Genomic DNA, 19,150 nt, shown 5'->3' with positions numbered 1-19,150 from the left:
CAGACATAATAATAGCGTTTTATTAACCTCACGAACAACTTCGATGAAACTTCATGTTTCAATGAATTGAATGCACAGATGTTAAACTATTGAAATACAATGAGGTTACAAAACATCCGTTTTATCGGAAAAAAATTAAAATAATTTCGAAAGAGTAATTAAAAATTTCGGATGAGTAAATTCGGGGAGAAAATATTCTGATTGGATTCGAACCAATGAGAGTAGTATCGGATCATCGTATCGTCGGAAATCGGATACATGGGACTCCACCTTAATATTAAAACACCACACTAATATAGTTTATATTAGTAAGAGCTGTATTTTTTTATTGGGTTCTATTTATAAATTTGTAGATGGTGTCAGCCGTATTAATTTCCGATGATGTGAATCATGTGTAAGCTGAAAGAGCTCCACGTAATAAATATATTGATAGTGGATGAATACTCGCTAGTTCGCTGTCATTTGTAATATTGACATTTAATACACACGTTTGACATTTGACTGAATACAGTGTGGGAGAAGAAATAGAATAGATTGAAAATAAACAAATATAAAAAAATAACCAGTACAAAACTAAATGGCAAATATTACAATAGAAAAAACAAAATATGAATGTGCTCCAGTCTCAAAACGTTGCCAGAGAGATGATGTTTTACGTAAAACTGGTCTGACAGTTGGAAAAGTAGATTTATATTATGGAAGAGGCGTCCGAAATGATGGATCTCTTGTACCTCCGATTAGACAAACTGCCAGTATTTTTAAACAACCCGTAACTGTGTATAAACTGCAAGAGAGTAAAGTAAAAAATGATTATAAAAACGGAAATCAAGAGAAACCAAAGCAACTAATTTGGGAGAAAAGACTGGAAGGTTTAAGGGCTTGTGATATGGATGGTTTTGAGTTCGAAGCTATGGAACTGCCAAAAGGTTAGTGAAACTGGAATGCAGTAAATATTCACAATCATAATAATAATATATTTGAGGCTACTTACACTTTTTTGTATTTCTCGTCAATACAAATGTCTTTCTTTTCTTGTTCTATTGTAATAGGTTAATGTTCATCAATATTTGATGTTAGTTTCTTTAGTGTGTGAGCTATTGTTGATATTTTCATTTTGTACTTATAATTTCTCTAATAATTTGTACTAATAAGTATCTCCTTTTTAACAATGATTTTAAATAATTATCACTAATGATTATGTTAAACAAAAATATTCTGCAAGAGTTATACTCTTCTATAGTTAACTTCTGATTGTTGAACGTCATTTTGTGAATTACCTCCCAAGAAAATTTTTTGTACAATTTATATTTTGTGTAAATAAAGTAAATGAATTACTGCTTTCTTGAATTTTTTTTTCAATAATTGTCAATATGATGATTACTACAGTTCCTTCAAATTAAAAGCTTACACTATAGCAACTCTTGAATAAAATAGAAATATAGTGCACTATTCTAACATGCACATGCACAGAAGTACTATGTTCTGCTTTTAAGTATCACTCAAACTAGTTCTAAAGGCTTTGTTCTCTTCAATTGTCTAGGTTGTCCAGTAGTATTGAGGAGCTAGGTTGCCTGTATATTCTTGTGCATATGAAGTCATTGCTTGTGACTTCCCGTCATCTTTTTGATGATTACATCCACAGTTTCCATTCCATTCCTAGGTCCTTATAGAGGTCACTGTTTGCCAAGTACCAAGGAGCATGTTCAATGTTTCTCAGTATTTTGTTCTGGAATATTTGTATTATTGTTATATTGCATGGTCTAGCACACCTCCAGAGTGAGCATCCATAGGTCCATACAGGTCTTGATTTTTGTTGTAAAGTGGTTATTTATTATGGATCTACAGAGTGAAGTTTTGTTTAACTAGCCAATACACTTTTTTTACTTTATATTTAGTTCTTCCCTTTTTTTCTTGGCATGAGCCTTCCATTATAGTTTAGTATTTTTTTTTTGTTTCTTTATGGATATATATATATATATATATATATATATATATATATATATATATATATATATATATATATATATATATATGTATATATATTTTATATATAGCACCATATCCCAACATGCTGGAACATCTGCTCTAATTTCGTTTAAATCTGAAAAACAGTCTTCCTGCTTAATTCTAAAATGCCATTTATTTATGTACAACAGTAAAAATTGTGAGTACTGTTTGAACAAAAAAGTTTTTAATTTATGTATTATCATTGTTTAAATAGGACTAGTTAGACAATCCTTATGGAACAAACGTTTGACTTTTCTTCTGCCGTCATATGGCGGCCTCTAGTACTAAATTTAAAAAACTATTAACAGAAACTTAATTCTCAGCAGGATTCTATACGAGTATATTTCTACCAGTCTGGTAACTAATGCAAACCCGTACACGGGTGCCAGATTGTGAAGAAAATATAAGACTTTAATAAAATGCTTATTGTTATTATCGTTGTATGCGTCTTGTGAAAGATAACTTGACTATTTCGAGCGAATATTTCAAATTGTTTTTCTACTTTGAGACTTGATAAATCTAAACCGGTTAGTAATCTATTTAAATGAAGCAGTTAAATGCTGCCTTTTTTTTAAGTTTTATTAGTTTACCAGATATTTAATTTGGTTATATGATTTGTTAGAAAAGGATTAAATATTTAATTGAAATAGACTCGACTGCTATCGTCTTAGAACACTCATGCGGAGGTTTATTTTTTTAGTCAAGACTTGAGTTTTATCATTGTTTAAAAAAAATTCTTTTTAAACAATGGTTTTATGTATGTTTTGAGAAAATTAAATTTTCAATCTTTTAATATTTAAAATGACGTTTGAAAATATAGTAAATTTTTGGGTATGGTTTTTTGATAATGGTTTTGAAACAAATAAACAGATCGATATGCCACAACAAGAGGCACCACATATTTAGGGACAAATTAATCTATGTGTTGGGATAAAAGGAATAATAATTAACAAAACTTTAATAAATAGTACCCTTTATTTTATTTATTTATGTATTTTATAATATACACACCATGTTTGTATTTCTGTTTACATAAATGAAAATGTTTTTTTCAATCAACTCGCACGATCTGACTGTTTATGCAAAAATTAAATTCGCGTTATTTTAATAGTTAGATAACACTTATCAAAATTCTGATATCTACACCATAGACAATATTAACAAAATAATAATTCAAGGTAAAAAAACAAAACAAAATTGTTTACATTAAAACATTTACATTGTTTAAAGTGTGTGATAATTATGAAATCTTTTTGTCTTGGCCAATGGTGATAACGGCATATCTAAAAAGCTCATCAACAAAATCGTCAAGTTCAGAATTATCACTGTGCGAAACAGTATTGGCACTGGTTGATGGTTGTTTTTCTAATGAATACGTATGAAAAACGCGTGGTGTCGTTAACGAACCTTCCTCTTCTACCTCACTATATTTTTTTGGTATAGCAGTACTGGGTAAATATTTTGCATTGCGTCAAAATGCTTACTGCATAGATTTTTTTTTTAAATCGGGTAGCTCCAGACTTTCCAATGCAGCATTACCTACAACAATATTATTATTAACACAACTGAAAAAAAGCAACTTTCTGCACAATACATTAAATTAAATTATATATATATATATATATATATATATATATATATATATATATATATATATATATATATATTAATTATAATTAAATTAAATATATATATATATATATATATATATTATATAAGAGTAAGAAAAAAAATTTTTAGATAGGAAAAAAAAGAAATTAATTACTATTTAAATGGGAATAAGCCACAATTAAAGGTTAAAATACGTTTATTGACGTTTTAATTTCCACTTCGGAAATCGTTCTCAAACATGTTTGTTTTTTAGAACGATTTCCGAAGTGGAAATTGAAACGTCAATAAACGTATTTTAACCTTTAATTGTGGCTTATTCCCATTTAAATAGTAATTAATTTAAAATGAAACAAGAAAATAGCTTCAGAACAATATTAGGAAAAAAAAAAGATCCCATATCACTACCAAAAACAAATTTTTGATAGTCCTATAGAATCTAGTCATGGATGATGTTATCAGTGATTGTATCAACAATTACACTTTTTTCATTCCTTTTAGTAAAAGATATGTAGATGATTTAGTTTTGGCACTTCCTAAACATAAAATTAATGAAATAGTCAACATTTTCAACAATCATAATCAACATATACAATTTACAGTTGAGGAAGAGGTAGATGATTCTCTAGTTCCTTAGACAAGGTTTCAAGTCCAGTGCTTTATACAGGTTGGTGAATTGTTTGCAGTCGGTAAGTTTGGTATGGTTGATTCGTAGTCTTCTAATAGTCGATGCTTCTCTTCTAGTTATGAAGTCTAGGGAGAGATGACCAATAAAAGATTGAAGTTTATGAAAAGTTGTTTTGCTCTTTTGCTATAAGTTTTGTCAAGTATCCTCTACTGACTTTTTAAAAAAGAATTTCGAGATTCGTTAGCTAGTTGAATTGGGGTGACTTCAGTCACCCCATGGTTGGTAGCTTCTTTGGCAAAATTATCTGCTGTTTTATTACCAGTAGTTCCGGTGTGAGAAGGCAGCCATATGAGAGAGACTTATATCGTAAGCAAAGAGATGTTGGTATATGTTATGAATGTTTTGAACTAATAGGTGGTCAGTGAAAATTGTATTGACTAAACGGATATATGAAAGTTAATCTGAACAAATGGGCAATATGTCTGTTTTGATGGGAGATGCATTTAAAAGCCAACAGAATACTATATAGTTCACCTGTGCAAACGTTGCATATTACGGGTAACCGAGATGATCTTACAAGTTCATGTTTAGTGGTTACTGCGCAACCAATACCAGTGGTAGTTTTAGAAGCATCTGTATAGAGAATTAAATTCTAAAAATGCTTTCTTTATAAGAAGGTTACAAGATTCAAGTTTGTTAAAAATGGTGAGTGAGGTATATATTGAGGGGAGATCTTTAGCCCAGAGGGGAAGTAAAGTTAGAGGAAATGAACTAGTCTGAAAAAGGTCAATATTTTTAAGTAGTGGACAAATTAATTGAGGTATAGGTTTTATGATAAGGTGTTGGTTATTGTTAATGGAAGAAAACGCCATTGTGGCAATTAGGGAATGAACGGGATTAAATGGATTTGCGGATGTTGATGCAGCATACGAAAGTAGAAGTGATTATCGTCTTAGGGTAGGAGAAAGTTCATTAGATTCACGGTATACACTCTCAATAGGACTAAAGCGAAAAGCGCTCAGACCTAGAAGTATTTTTATCGGCACCCCATTAAAACTAAATACATGGTGACCAGTAAAGTGAATATCGACGCAACCCAACTGATATTAAACCAACAACCGCTGCAGAGAGTTCAGAGATTCAAATACCTTGGATGTTGGATTACCCAAAATCTAGATCTATCCTTCGAAATTCGATGTAGAATTGAACAGGCAAGAAACTCATTTCAAAAATTCAAGCCTCTATTATCCAATAACTCATTAAATTTGGAAATCCGTGAAAAGTTTACAAGATGCTACGTGTGGTCTGTACTTTTGTATGGATGTGAAACTTGGACTTTAAACGCCGATATCATGAATAAAATCGAGGCGTTTGAGATGTGGTTGTATCGAAGGATACTAAAAATTCCATGGACTAGCAGAACCAGAAACGAAGAAGTTCTTCGAAGAATGGGACATCAACGAACTCTATTAAATATTATTAAGAGGCGTAAACTAGAATATCTTGGACATATAATCAGAGGACCAAGATATGAGTTCCTTCGGCTAATTCTCAACGGTAAAATCGAAGGAAAGAAATGGATAGGACGGAAGAAACTCTCTTGGTTGAGGAATTTGCGGCAGTGGACAGGTTTGACAGCGGACCAATTGCTACACGTAGCGCAAGACCGAGATCAGTATAAAAATATTGTAGATAGATCTCTAAAAAGAAGAAGAAACAACAGAAAGTAGAGAATTGTTAATAAAATTTTGGTTAAGGGAGTGAAAATTCTTCTGGAAAATTTTACTAATTTGGTTTTGTTCTCAGTAAGTGATAATCCTAGTTCGTTAGATCTATCTTGAAGTAGATTTACTACACTTTGTATAAGTTTATATGAGGTTGGGACCTCACCAGGGTTGAGTTACCAGTGGATATGATAACATTTGCCATGTTATTATATCCACTGGTAGCTTTAACATCCTAATATATAAGACTAAATAATGTAAACTAAATTGTAACGTATAACTTTTAACGGGTTTTTACCCAGATATTTAGCGGCTTAAAACATGTTCACCTAGACACTGATGATGGAATATAGATTCCGAAAACCTTTATTCTTCATGACATAGCCCATTTGGGTTTTTTAATTTATATACCTTTTATAATGGATTTTAACAAAAATTTTTTTTTGTAATGATTTTTTTTTATATTAGTATAGATTAGGGCAAGATCTTTCATTAACGATTGTCAGCGGTATGTCAGTGATAAATTTACTGGCTTCATTTAGAGGGTCGTTGGTGCCTAAGGAATTTTCGAGAAATTTTTCAAGATAATTATAGAAAATCCTAATTTTTGTGTTTTTATAGGATTTGAGTGCAGCTTTTAGTCCGAAATAGTTTATAGAAGAGTTCGGATAATTGGTATCTTGTGAAACTAAGGATGAATAAGGAAAGGGTGAAGGAAGAAAAGAGTATATATGGTTAGGTCCAGATTTGTTCCAAAACTTTTATTTTATCAAGTATAACCTTTTGATTAAAAAAGGGATTGGATATTTTAAGGTTATTTTTTCTTCTTCTTCTTCAAGTGCCCTGTCCGTTGCGAACGTTGGCTATTAACATGGCAATTCTGATCTTATTTGCGGCGCTTCTGAATAGTTCGACCGATGTGAGCCCGAACCACTTCCTCAGATTTTGGAGCCACGAGTGTCTTCTCCTGCCTGGCCCTCGCTTACTGTCTATTTTTCCTGGTCCTGGTCTATTTTACTGGTTATTTTTTATTTTTTATTTTTTATTTTTTATTTTTAACTTTTTTTTTCAAACTAGACTTGGGCTAGTATCTGAAGTACATAAAGTTTTCTTACTTAATTAAATATTGTGTCTAAATTTGGCAAAAGATGAAGTAAAAATATACATATAGCAGGAAACTCATGATATATGCCTATTGATCATCTGATGTTCCGTATTTCTTAGGGACTGTTCGATTAGTGAATGCGGGATGGAAGGAGATACATTTGAAATAAGGATTCTTTTGGTCGCAGAAAGAAGCCTGCAGATCAAGATGACGGTGAAATTAATTATGACGTTCGGTGTATTAGTTGATCAACGATGTCGGTAGAAGTGAGGAAAATGTAGATTCGATTATTCGAAATGCGAGATTTAAAAGTAATATTTTTTGGATAAACTATTTTATCAATTTCTTTAATATATTCAAATAAAACAGTATTCAAAATGGAGTGCATGACAATAACTTGTCCCCTTTTAGAAAACGAACGGGAAGGAGGGCTAGAGACTGCGGCAACGACATATGATTTTGGGTTGAAACTGGAGTTGTTTTGTGTAAATGTAAATATTTAATTGCTGTTCATGATGTGTAGTTCTGGTTACCCAGACCGTAACACAATACCTAAACGTGAGTACCTAAAGGACCCTCTCCCAAACTGGAAAGAAAGAAACAAAGGATCTCACCTATTTCTTGGGATTTTCACTGGTTTTCTTTAATTAAACCAATATAGCCACAATTAAATTCGACTATTGAAATATAAAACCAAATTTGATACTCGTTTTCTTATCACATTGTGATTAAAGAACTTCGCTTCGTATTGTTAACTCGTCGATGAATTAATTTATCTGTTTAACACTGTTTAAATCTTTAAAATCCATTAGGAACTTTAAAAAGGGTGTTTAACCTTTGACAGTTATTTGATGTTTTTTGAATCGATTATTTGAAGCTTTATTTATAAACTTCAACATTTTATTAAACTTATTATAAAAAAAAACGGTTTGCAAAAGTGCTTTTTAGCTTCTAAACATTTATACTACTTTTAATATTTTTCATGTCATACGGCTGTACGTAGGCTCAATGAAAAGCTGGCGTAAAAGCACAATTAAAAAAAAAAAACAGAACTTTCTATAACCACTAACAAGAAACAAGCTGAGATATTGCAGCGGACAGATCTCCCTTGCATTTTTCTGTGGCGATATTTTACGAGTACCATTATTTTAATGTTTCAAAATAATTTACTTCTTCACTGTGTATGCTATTGATAAATCGAATTATAAAAATTAGATATTCTTTTACAATGTTCAATTTTCAGCTCTTTATGTTAATAAACAATGAAAATATTTGCAATTTCTTAAACAAGAAAAAAAATGCTATTTGATTTCCTCTGGGCCATAGAAGGTTTTGGTTTTTTTTAATGTTTTTTTTATTAGCTTTATATTGAGCCTACATACAAGTGTGACATAAAAAAGTCAAAGTTATTAAAAATTTTTATATGCTAAAAATTTGTTACTCTTCAAACTGATTTTTAAAAACAAATTTATTATATTCTTGATGTTTTTTTTTTAATAATTTAAAACGAAGCCATAAAAAATCGATTGCTATTTACAAAATATCCCTAGAGTGACTGTTTGGACAGGTACAGTTGTTTAAATAATCGGTCTCCTGGATAAACAAATTGAATAACTCATAAACTGTATGGTCGTTCTGTATGACATTTAGCACACTTTAAAAACTCATTAACTACCATAATTTTAAATAGTTGTATTACATATCGTTATGCAAAAAGAAAGTTATTAACATTTATAAATGATACTTTAAAAATAAGGGTTTTTAAATTATCTCGGTCAATTCTTTATGTATTTTAATTATAAAAATATCAATATTAGAGAACATTTTATGATCTATAACTTTTATTTTAACGTTTTATGCGCATAAACTTTTTTCACTTTTTACGATTGTTTAAAAAAAGCAAAGCAAAATTAGCTAAATTTTTCACATAATTGTCATCAGCTACCCCTCATATACCTTTTAGAGACTTTAAATATCTGTTTAAGATTTTTTCAGCTTTTTTTAGAGTTGTAGATCATAAAAAGTAATGTAACTTTTGAGAGTATCCAAATTAAAATACAAGAAACTATTAATCGAAATAGTTGCAAAAAACCTTGTTTTTGTAGTTATTTATAAATTAAAATAACTCTTTTTTGTGCAAAAACATATAACATAGCTCCTTGAAATTATGGAAATTAATAAGTTATTACAGTGCGCTAAATATCAATCAGAGCAAATAGTTTATAGGTTATTTAATCTGTTTATAAACATTTATATCTTTGATATCGTTTATGGCACAAACTTATATAGAGGCTAACGAAAAACTGATGAAAAACACACTTTCTAAAAAAAAAGAATCTTCTATGACCATTACGAGCCAAGAGAGCATTTTATATTTAAAACCAAAGCATTTTATTCTTAAAATCATACTTCCATTGTCTATTAACAGTAAGAGCTGAAAATTAAAGGGACTCTAAATGAAGATCTGAATTGTGCGATCCAGCTTACAGATGGCATATGCGGTAAAGAAGTAAAAATTTATAACCCGTTAAAATGATGGTATTCGTAAAATACCTCTTCGGAAAAGTAGAATGGAGAACCATCTGAGCTCCGTTTTTTTTTAGATTTGAAATTTTTTTAAATAAATCACGCTTGTAAAATTTGCAATATCTTGGCTTCTGTGGCATGTAAAACATAATTTTTTTTTAACTGGGGTAGCTCAACAAAAAGTTGTTTAAATAATCGCTTTCCATGATAAACAAATCGTCACTATTTTTATTAGTTACATTACGTACCATTATGCAAAAACAAAGTTATTAAAATTTATAAATTTCTGCAAAATCAAGGGTTTTTTGCAACTATTTTGGTGAATTCTTTATATATTTTAATTTAGAAACTCACAAAAGGAAGAACTTTTTGAGATCTACAATTTTTATTTTAACTATTTTTCTCTAAACTGGATAAAAAACGTTTTATAAGCAAAATAATGACCTCTCACTTTTTAAAATTGTTTAAACAAAAACAAACCAAAATACCTGTATGTCTTCACAGACTTATTATTAACTAACCCTCGTATATCTTTTAGAACCTTCAAATATCTTTATAAGATTTTTACGTGTAATCAATGATTTTTTTACAGATAGACTGGTGTATAAATTAGTTCTCCGATAAAGATGAACTTATTTCTACTTTTCAATACAATAACTAAAAATAGGTAGTTAAAGAAATACATATTTAAATATCTAATACTTTGTTTATGTTTATTCACTAATTTGTTTTTCCGAAGCTTATTATATCATAATTATAATACCAACGAAAACGTAAAATTCAAATGATGAATGAAAAAAAAAATAAACATTTTTTTAAGTTAATTACGTAACGGAAACGGTGTAAAATAAAAGAATATAAAAAAGTTTCTATTTACTTACCAGAGTGTAATATCCATGTTTGACAAGCCGAAAGATTTTTTGTCGGAAATCTGAACATTCTTAAACCATGAATTTTGTATGGTGATAAACCACATTGTAATAACAACAAATATTTCCAGCCATCTGTAAAAAACCATTTGTTTATTATGGAAGTAACATTATTTTAATTTAAAATCACTTTTTTCAAATATTATCGAATGTATGTATTATCCGCTAAAATTTATTTCTAAATACCTAATTTGTTCATTTCTCATACAAATGTTTTTTGTTTTAAACACATACAATTAAAATGTTTTACTTACCTCGGACCAAATTTTTGTAATACACTTCCAAATAAAATAAAATATTTAAATTCTTTAAACTTATTTAGATATAGGAAGATTTAGAAGCCACAGTACGTTTATGTACAATTTTAGTTGACACGATATTTACTAGTTGATAGTAATGACTCTATTTAAAACAAAATCTTAACTGATTCATGGTCTGTTTTTTGTAAAATTTTTATTTGTAAGCAAACCTGTTGCTACTATGTCAGTGAAATATTGCAACGCTGGTGAATTTAATTCAGGGGATCAAAAATGGACGTTTAGTTTAATCTTTAACTTTTTCACATAGCACCATCTAGTATAACGTATATCAAACAAACAATGGTATATTAAAATCTATTGAGACAGAAAGAGTGGTGACATCTAGTGACTGTCTCAATTAGAATCAAACAAATTTATACATTGCGTTGGCTAACTAGTTCTATTTAAACAATGGTATTATACCTTCCTGTCAAATTTGTGATTCTGTGCACCTGGTTGATTGCTGTAATCAGATTTCTTGCTTCAAGAACTGGTTTAATCTCTTGAAAATTTTCTCAAAATATTACAGGGAGCAGAGATGTCTATCTTTATGATACAACCACATGTACTGGTTTTCCTCGTTTAGAAATCAATTCAACACCTTACCAATCAACAACCTCAGCCATTTTCCATATGTTAATCTGAATGCAGCATTAATTAGGTTTGTTAGTTTTAAATCAGCTCTTTAAGAAGATTTTTCAGCAATTCTCCTGTAATTAAATCATAGCCTGGAACTTTCTTTGGGTTAATATTTTCCTTTATTTATGCAAGCACTTCTTTTAGGTAGTTAGTCGAATTTCTTCCTCTATAATTGAATTGAACAGGTTCCTCCCATCTTTCTTCATCATCTTGACATGAATTTGGTGTGAATGTATTTTCAAGATATGTCATAAATAGTTCTGCCTTTTGTGCACTAATTAATAGGCAGAGAGTGGTAATAGGTCTTTTTAGTCTTTTAGTAGCTTTCCATAAAGAATAATTAGTACTACTCTCATCTTTCAACTCATGTAAGTACGAATTAATTGAATCATTCTTTAGTTGTAGGATAGTGCTTTTGAGTTGTTCCTTTACACAATTTAGTTTAGTATTATCTTAAGGATATTGTTTGTTGCCAAATTCTTCACAGCTTTCTTTTCGCAATTATTATGTTACTTACTTCCTTTGGATAATTGTTTCCTTGCAACCTAGGTGTCAGTAGAGGAGTGTTTTTCCAAGCTGCTTGCTGGATTTTGTTCACCAACAATTCTACTTTTTTATCTAGTTGCTCTGCCCTTCGTAATGAAACCCTTAGATTTATTTTCTCTTCGAGGCTCAGCTTGAAACTTGCCCAATCTATCAATTTGTTTGTTAATGTAAGGTTACTTTCTTTTTTAATAATCTTGTCCCTCATGGTTAGTACTATGGGCGAATGATCAGATTTAAACCCCAACAGTCAGTCATCTATATGTAAGAAATTAGCCGAAAATTTCTTAATGATAAAGAAGTCTATTAGACTACTGTCATGTTCTTGTCTGTAGGCAAATAGGTTGATCTGTTAGTCAATAGTGATTTACATCTATGTTCTTTAATAGCTAATAAAGGCGCTTTAGCCTTAGTGGTAGTTATTCTAGAGCCCCAGTGTGTTCTTCGCATTAAAGGCTTTTCCAATAATAAACCTTTATGTTATTATATTATGTGGGCAATAGATTGAACTGAAATTATTTTCAAGTTTTATTTTCCTTTCTTGAATGATTCAATATGATGTAAAGAGCTACAAAAAAAGATAAGGTAAGGTTCATATGCTAAACAATAAATAAAAAAATGTTATATGGTTCATTGGATTGCTCTTGTTCAGACAACCATTTGCAACCGTTTTCAAGCTATCAAAACAGTAAGTAGTGATTTTATAAACATGGACAAAGTTTTTTGTTGATCTCTAAATAATTGTGTCAATTCTTTTCATAACTATTATTAAGTAAATTAAGTGAGTGATATCCAATACCAGAATACATGACTAATGTTCATGATACCAGAATACATGACTGATTTTGTGTTGTTATTTTGAGAGATTGATAGTGTCCATGCAATATTTTTTTCATGACTTTTTTCACTTAATTTATTATCTATTTATCTATTTCACTTATCTAAATATTTAATTTTAGACAATAACTACTGTAAATTTAAATTTAATTTAATGACCTTTTTTAAATTGTAGAGTTGAATGCAAATGAAATGTGGTTTTTGTTGTTGCAATATAATTTCAAAATGGTATAAACTTTTCTAGCGTTCTAGCTCCACAATTTATTTTGTGAAAGATATATTAGAATTAGAATAAGTGAGCTAATTATAAATAGTTATAGTAAAATTCCACTATTTGGAAGAGTGATTTCATGGTTTAAACGCCGAATGTCCTTAAATTTAAATGTACTTAGCGGCCACCGAAAACTAGCCGTTTAGTTTGCGTTTTCTCATCAGAAATCATAGAATGTATAATTAGTACATTTATTTGTGCTTCTCTATAGCAGACGTAACCACAAGATGCCGTACAGTGTAGCCGATTCTTGTTCACAAGTAACAGTTATGGTTATACAAACCTAAATTCTTCGACGCAGCGATTATTACTGACATAAAAATTCCAAAAAAATGAGTTTTTTCAATAGTAAAAATTGAGCACAAAATTGTATTGAAATAAATTTTATTTACATGTTCAGTTTTGTTACATATTTAAGTTTATAAAATAAAAATTGATATTTTACATTTCATTCCCATTCCGTTTCAAAAACTTGGCAACTTGGGAATTTGTAAAGCATCGTAGCGGTAATATCACCGCACCTGCCGAAGCAAGAAACGTTCATTTACATAGGCGGTGCTGGCGGGAGTGCTTCTGTTGCCTTTTGTGATTATATTTTTTGCGGTTAAAGTTTGTGGTGATAATCCTAGTGTTATTGGAGTTTGTCGTTTTATAGCAAATGTTTAATTATATTCTGTGATTATTAAAATATAATGCACGAACAACCGAGTTGTTCCAAGAGAAGACAGCAAAATGTTAACGTCAGAAAAGAAGGTAGTGATACGATATGAACGAATTGAATTGCATGATGCAGAAAAATGGCATCAAATATTAGCCAAGCGGTCAATATTTGTAGCAGTTTAACAAAAGTATCCATTAGCTGTATTTATCATGTGCCTAAAAATACATCGGAAAATAAAAAGCAAGTAAAACGTAAAACTAGAGGTAGAAAAAACATTGTTTTGGATGACGAGACAAGACATTTTATTTTCGGAGTAAAATTCCAACACTGAAAAAATTTCTCAAGGGCTCGAAAACAATTACTCTTTACCCAAGATATCTCGTAGAGTATTAATCAGAACTATGCGCAAAATGAACTTTCGATATGTAAAAACAGAAAAAGTGAGTTATTAAAAAAAAAAGAAATTATTGTGTGGAGAAGAAAATATTTTAGAGAAATACGCACACTTCGCAGCATTGAATGCAAAAAATTATTATTTGGATGAAACCTGGATTAACGAAGGTCATACAGTTGGAAAAGATTTGCAAGATTTTAATGTCAAAAGTAAACGCGAAACATTTATAGAAGGCTGCTTTACAGGATTAAAAGCTCCATCAGGAAAGGGACGACGTTTAATCATTATCCATATAGGAAGTGATACAGGGTTCCTTGATGATGGTTTGCTTCAATATGAGTCAAGAAAAAAAGGAGATTATCATGAAGAAATGACTTCCGAAGTATTTGAGCGTTTAAGAGAATCTTAACAAAATTAGAACCTGGTCAGGTCACGGCAATAGACGTTTTAGCGTAACTTCCGCGACAGCCGGGTAGCATCAATAAGCTTTCTGCAAATTTATGTGTTTTTTATAGCTTTTTGTAAGAATAAAACACTGAAAACTTTGTTTTCGAAACTTCCACAAAATTTATTATAAAATCTTATCACTACAGCTGTTTCGGCAGAGTACCTTTCTCAAGTGATCTATTTTTGGTATGCATTTACACATTATAGTCTTTAACCAAATAGGTTGAGGAGGGGAGAACTGTTTGTTTTAAGTTGGTTAAAGACTATAAAGTGGTTTCGTTAAAGACCATAAAGTGTAAATGCATACCAAAAATTGATCACTTGAGAAAGGCACCCTGCCGAAACAGCTGTAGTGATAAGATTTTATAATAAATTGTGTGGAAGTTTCGATAACAAAGTTTTCAGTGTTTTATTGTTACATAAAATGAATTTCCATCAAGTAACGGTCAAATCCATTAATTATAGCTTTTTGCTTATGGCATTCTGTATTTTTAAGGGAATGTAGGGAATAAGCCACAAAATATATTCAAATGTTTTATTTACTAACGTTACGATCTCTATAAAAAGATCGTTTTTAAATGTATAAATGATAGATATATTTATTTTTTATAGCTTTTTGCTTGTGGAATTCTGTATTTTTAGAGGGAATTTTGAAAATAAGCCACAATATATCTATTTACATGGTTAATTTACTGACGTTTCGATCTCTATTCTAGAGACCGTTTTTAAAGTTAGAAAAAAAAAAAGAAAATAAATAATATAACATTATATAAATAATATTATATAAATATATACAATATAATAATAAACAAATAAAATAAATGTAACTATCGTGTATATCTTTGAAAACGGTCTTTGGATATAGAGAGCGAAACGTCAGTAAAACCTGTAAATAAATTTATATTGTGGCCTATTTCGAACAAATAATATTTAAAAAATATAATATAATTAACGTTGAAATAAAAGTGAGTGTACGCCACTGGATTTTTATACATCTTTCCCAACTTCTCTGCCTTCAAACGATGAAATCACTCTTCCAAATAGTGGAATTATAGTATAGTGTTTTCCTGATTCTAAAGTACCTATCTATCAATAATATTGATAATATCAATCTAACTATTAATAATGTATTATAAAATGGTCTTGATATATTACATAACAGTTAGTGTAAAGATGAGTTTATGTATGTATAGACAAATAAAAAACAATTTAAAACATATAATATATTTAGATTTAAAATGACAAAAAACCTGTTTTAAGGCCTTTCCGTACAAAATTATCTTTTACACAAACCTTCCTCTGATAATAACAACAACACCAAAAAAAGAATTATCCAATTTGGTGCAGTCCTTCTGCTGATATATGAAGGAGTATCACTGACATGCAAGCTCTCATCCCTTGCTGTACTGCTCATCTATAGGTCAATTAAATACACCAGCATATTTCGGGCTAAGTAACAGATTTGTTTAGAATTTTAAACTACTACGTTAGCCTTTTTGTTTTTCTGTCCCAGGCCAGGGCCCAAAGCTAAAGCATTTAGACAGTGATGCGAATGCAACTCGGCGGCCTGCCATGCTTAGCTATTTGAGCGACAGTTTTTTTCTTACTCATATTGTTAGATATAATAAATAATTCTTATTTTCCAATAGCAGTTTTGTCCTCCGTAATTAGTACTTGACAATATCACATTTTCACCTACACGCCTATATATTGTTTTAATTACTTATCACTAATTTATCTTTTACTGAAAATTCCCAGCATCACACTACTCAGCCGCTTCAACTGCTCATAGATCGTAGCACTGCTTACTTGTGTTGGTTATTCTTATATCTTTTTGAAAAATTCTCGATCAAATTCACAATCTTTTATATATGTTGAATTAATTCTCACACTCAATAATTCGCCAGAGAGATAGTTTGTGGAAAAATCAACTTGATACTGCCGGAAACTTTGAAGTGAAAGATCGGATCAGTTTTACACCTTTATCATGTTAGCGTACCAGTGACAGAGTCCAATAAGCTTGTTAAACAATATCTTCTAGAGTTAAAGGGTGTGTTTGTAGCATCAAAATTTTTATTATTACAAATAGAAGTACTTAACAGACAGTTAAATCGTACGCTCTTTGTTTAACGACGAAAATGAAGATATAGAAATACATTATCTAAATAATCACGGACAAAGTGTGAAAAATGTGTTGTGGATCAATTATGCTCTAGTATGATTCGTCACTATATAACAGTAATTCGTTATGATTTAAGTATGACTCTCTAAGATAATATAAAAAATAAAGACTTCAATAACTTTATCGGTTAAAATGTCACACTGAACATATCTAAACTACATTCAAAGTGCAATGTTTTGTATTTAATAAAAATTTTCTATTAACCAATAAAAATTTCGTGTTAACCAATAATACATATTTTGCTAATTTGCTTTGTAGCCTATAGTACGTTGTTTAAAAAGTTTCACATATCCCTTAAAGCAATTACAATAATTGAATCTAAGATCGATCATCCGACAAAATTGAATCTGTTATTATTTTCATGGTATGCTTTATAATTTCTATAACATTAAAAATCATTGCTTCAAATTTATTGGATATATTTATTTGTAGAGTGATCTAAAAGCCCAAACAAAAAATTTCAGTATAATTTGGTAAAATAATAAATCTATCTTTAACACGGCCGAACAAGTAAGATTTATTATTACTAAGTAGGGAGTTATCTGCAAATATAAAAGGTAAAAACAAATTCGCATTTTGATTTTCGTCAGTTCGTTTCATAAGATTATTGACTAACATCTTAATTTTTAAAATAGATATAAACGAAACATCTGCTTTATTACTGTTGATATTATATGAGAGCTCAATTATTATTAAATGGAAATTTTTCTAATATCATCAAAACCAATACAGATTTCAATACACAGTTTTCACTGTCATTTTAAGCTATTTTATGTCTTCAAAAGTAATGATATAACCCTTTTTAATTTTTGGAAATGTACGCATTTATATTTAAATCTACAAAAAAAATGGAGAGAACTTCACTGATTTGATAAAAAATTTGAATAAATAGCAATTTTAACATTTTCCTCTACACTTCTTTGGAACTCCATAGTTTCTATAAAGTTTTTTAGTCGAGTTAGTTATGATTTTTTTCAGAACTCTAGATGTTGTAGTTCCAAAGGTATAGCTGATTGCCAACCTTTTTGGAACAACCTTTATACAGTATCTATTGACATTATGTTATTTAATTTTGTTTTTTAAATTGTAGGTTTAAAACCAGTTGGACCTAATGTAACTGAAGACACCATTATCCAGAGTGTTGCTACAGCACTCCATGTTTCTTCTCAACCTGTAACAGGCCAGACAAGTACAAAAACACTGCTTGAAAAAAATCCAGGAGTATTTCTCGATCCCAAACAACCATTAGTACATGCTGTTAATATATCAGAGGATGATATCAAACGGCAAGAGGAGAGAGTTGCATTAGCGAGGAAGAAATTACAAGAGGCGCTAAAGGGCAATTTATAAGATATAAGTATTTTGAGTAATTTTTATATGTACAGTTCATAATTGTATTGTAAGCTACAAATTAAATCGTTCCAATTCTGTAAATTATAACAAATTGGTAAATAGAATAAGTTTCTTCAGTCATATACAAAAATGATACTTTTTAATAATATGAATATCAAAGACTGTATATGTGTGAACATTTTATAATAAATTTATTTATTTGGATTATAAAATTATTTGTAAAAAAACTTTTCTCAAGGTTTTTTATCAATTTTTATTTTTTAAATCCTTATTTTCAGAAGCCATATATTATAAATCGGTTGTACTGCGACCAATTGGCTTATTGTAAATCTTCCATTCGTTCATGATACCCATTCTAGAATTCTGAAAACATTAGGGAAACCATTACTGTCCAGTAAGGAAACCTGTTATGACTCTGAGTTAATTCCTGCTTCTCAGCCATATTAGCACTTGTCCGTTCAATACACGTTGTGCCATGTGCTTCACCGGGTATATTTTCCCAGTAAGAATTATGTTGTGTTCGGATTTCGGCGTTTTTCTGGTCGTAGCCAGTGCTTTTCGACTGTGGGCCCTAAGTCTTATGTTTCGTCAGTGTGTCGAGTTCTAAGAATTTCCACACCAGCTTAGAGTCCATATTAGGGATTCTAAGAGTCTCTATAGCTGCTTAACTGCATATATTAATTCGAAAGGCCTTAAGTTAATTTCTTTTTTACAATGCAAAATTGCACAAATCTCTGCCTGGAATACAGAGGTATATTCTTATACTGAAATAGAAATGTTTTTCCATTTCCACCACCGCTGAATATTCCTACAGCCGACCCTTCCGTGTATCATGTATAACTTTGCAGCCTGGGTTATGTATTTCCTCTGCATTTCGCGTGCATGTGTCCAGTTGGAGAGGTACTTTATTCCTATAACTGGGTGTCATATGGTCAGAAGTTATCATCCATTCAGTATCCCTGATTTCATTTATGATGTTGCTGTGTCCTTGTCCCTT

At 30.2% G+C, this 19,150-nt stretch overlaps 1 protein-coding gene across 1 annotated transcript; it reads left to right on the top strand.

Annotated features, from left to right (window-relative positions):
- The first annotated feature begins 500 nt into the window (after positions 1-500).
- Positions 501-18,357, top strand: MBD-like (methyl-CpG-binding domain protein 2). Its single transcript, XM_072529694.1, has 2 exons — positions 501-926; positions 17,891-18,357. The coding sequence occupies exons 1-2, from the start codon at positions 578-580 to the stop codon at positions 18,148-18,150; spliced, it is 609 nt and encodes a 202-aa protein (XP_072385795.1). The 5' UTR covers positions 501-577; the 3' UTR covers positions 18,151-18,357.
- Positions 18,358-19,150: the final 793 nt, after the last annotated feature.

This window comes from Diabrotica undecimpunctata, chromosome 4 (genome assembly GCF_040954645.1).
Source record: "Diabrotica undecimpunctata isolate CICGRU chromosome 4, icDiaUnde3, whole genome shotgun sequence".
Classification (NCBI taxonomy): Eukaryota; Metazoa; Arthropoda; class Insecta; order Coleoptera; family Chrysomelidae; genus Diabrotica; species Diabrotica undecimpunctata.
The sequence above is the reverse complement of the archived record's forward strand: the minus strand, read 5'-3'. Positions and strand labels throughout refer to the sequence as shown.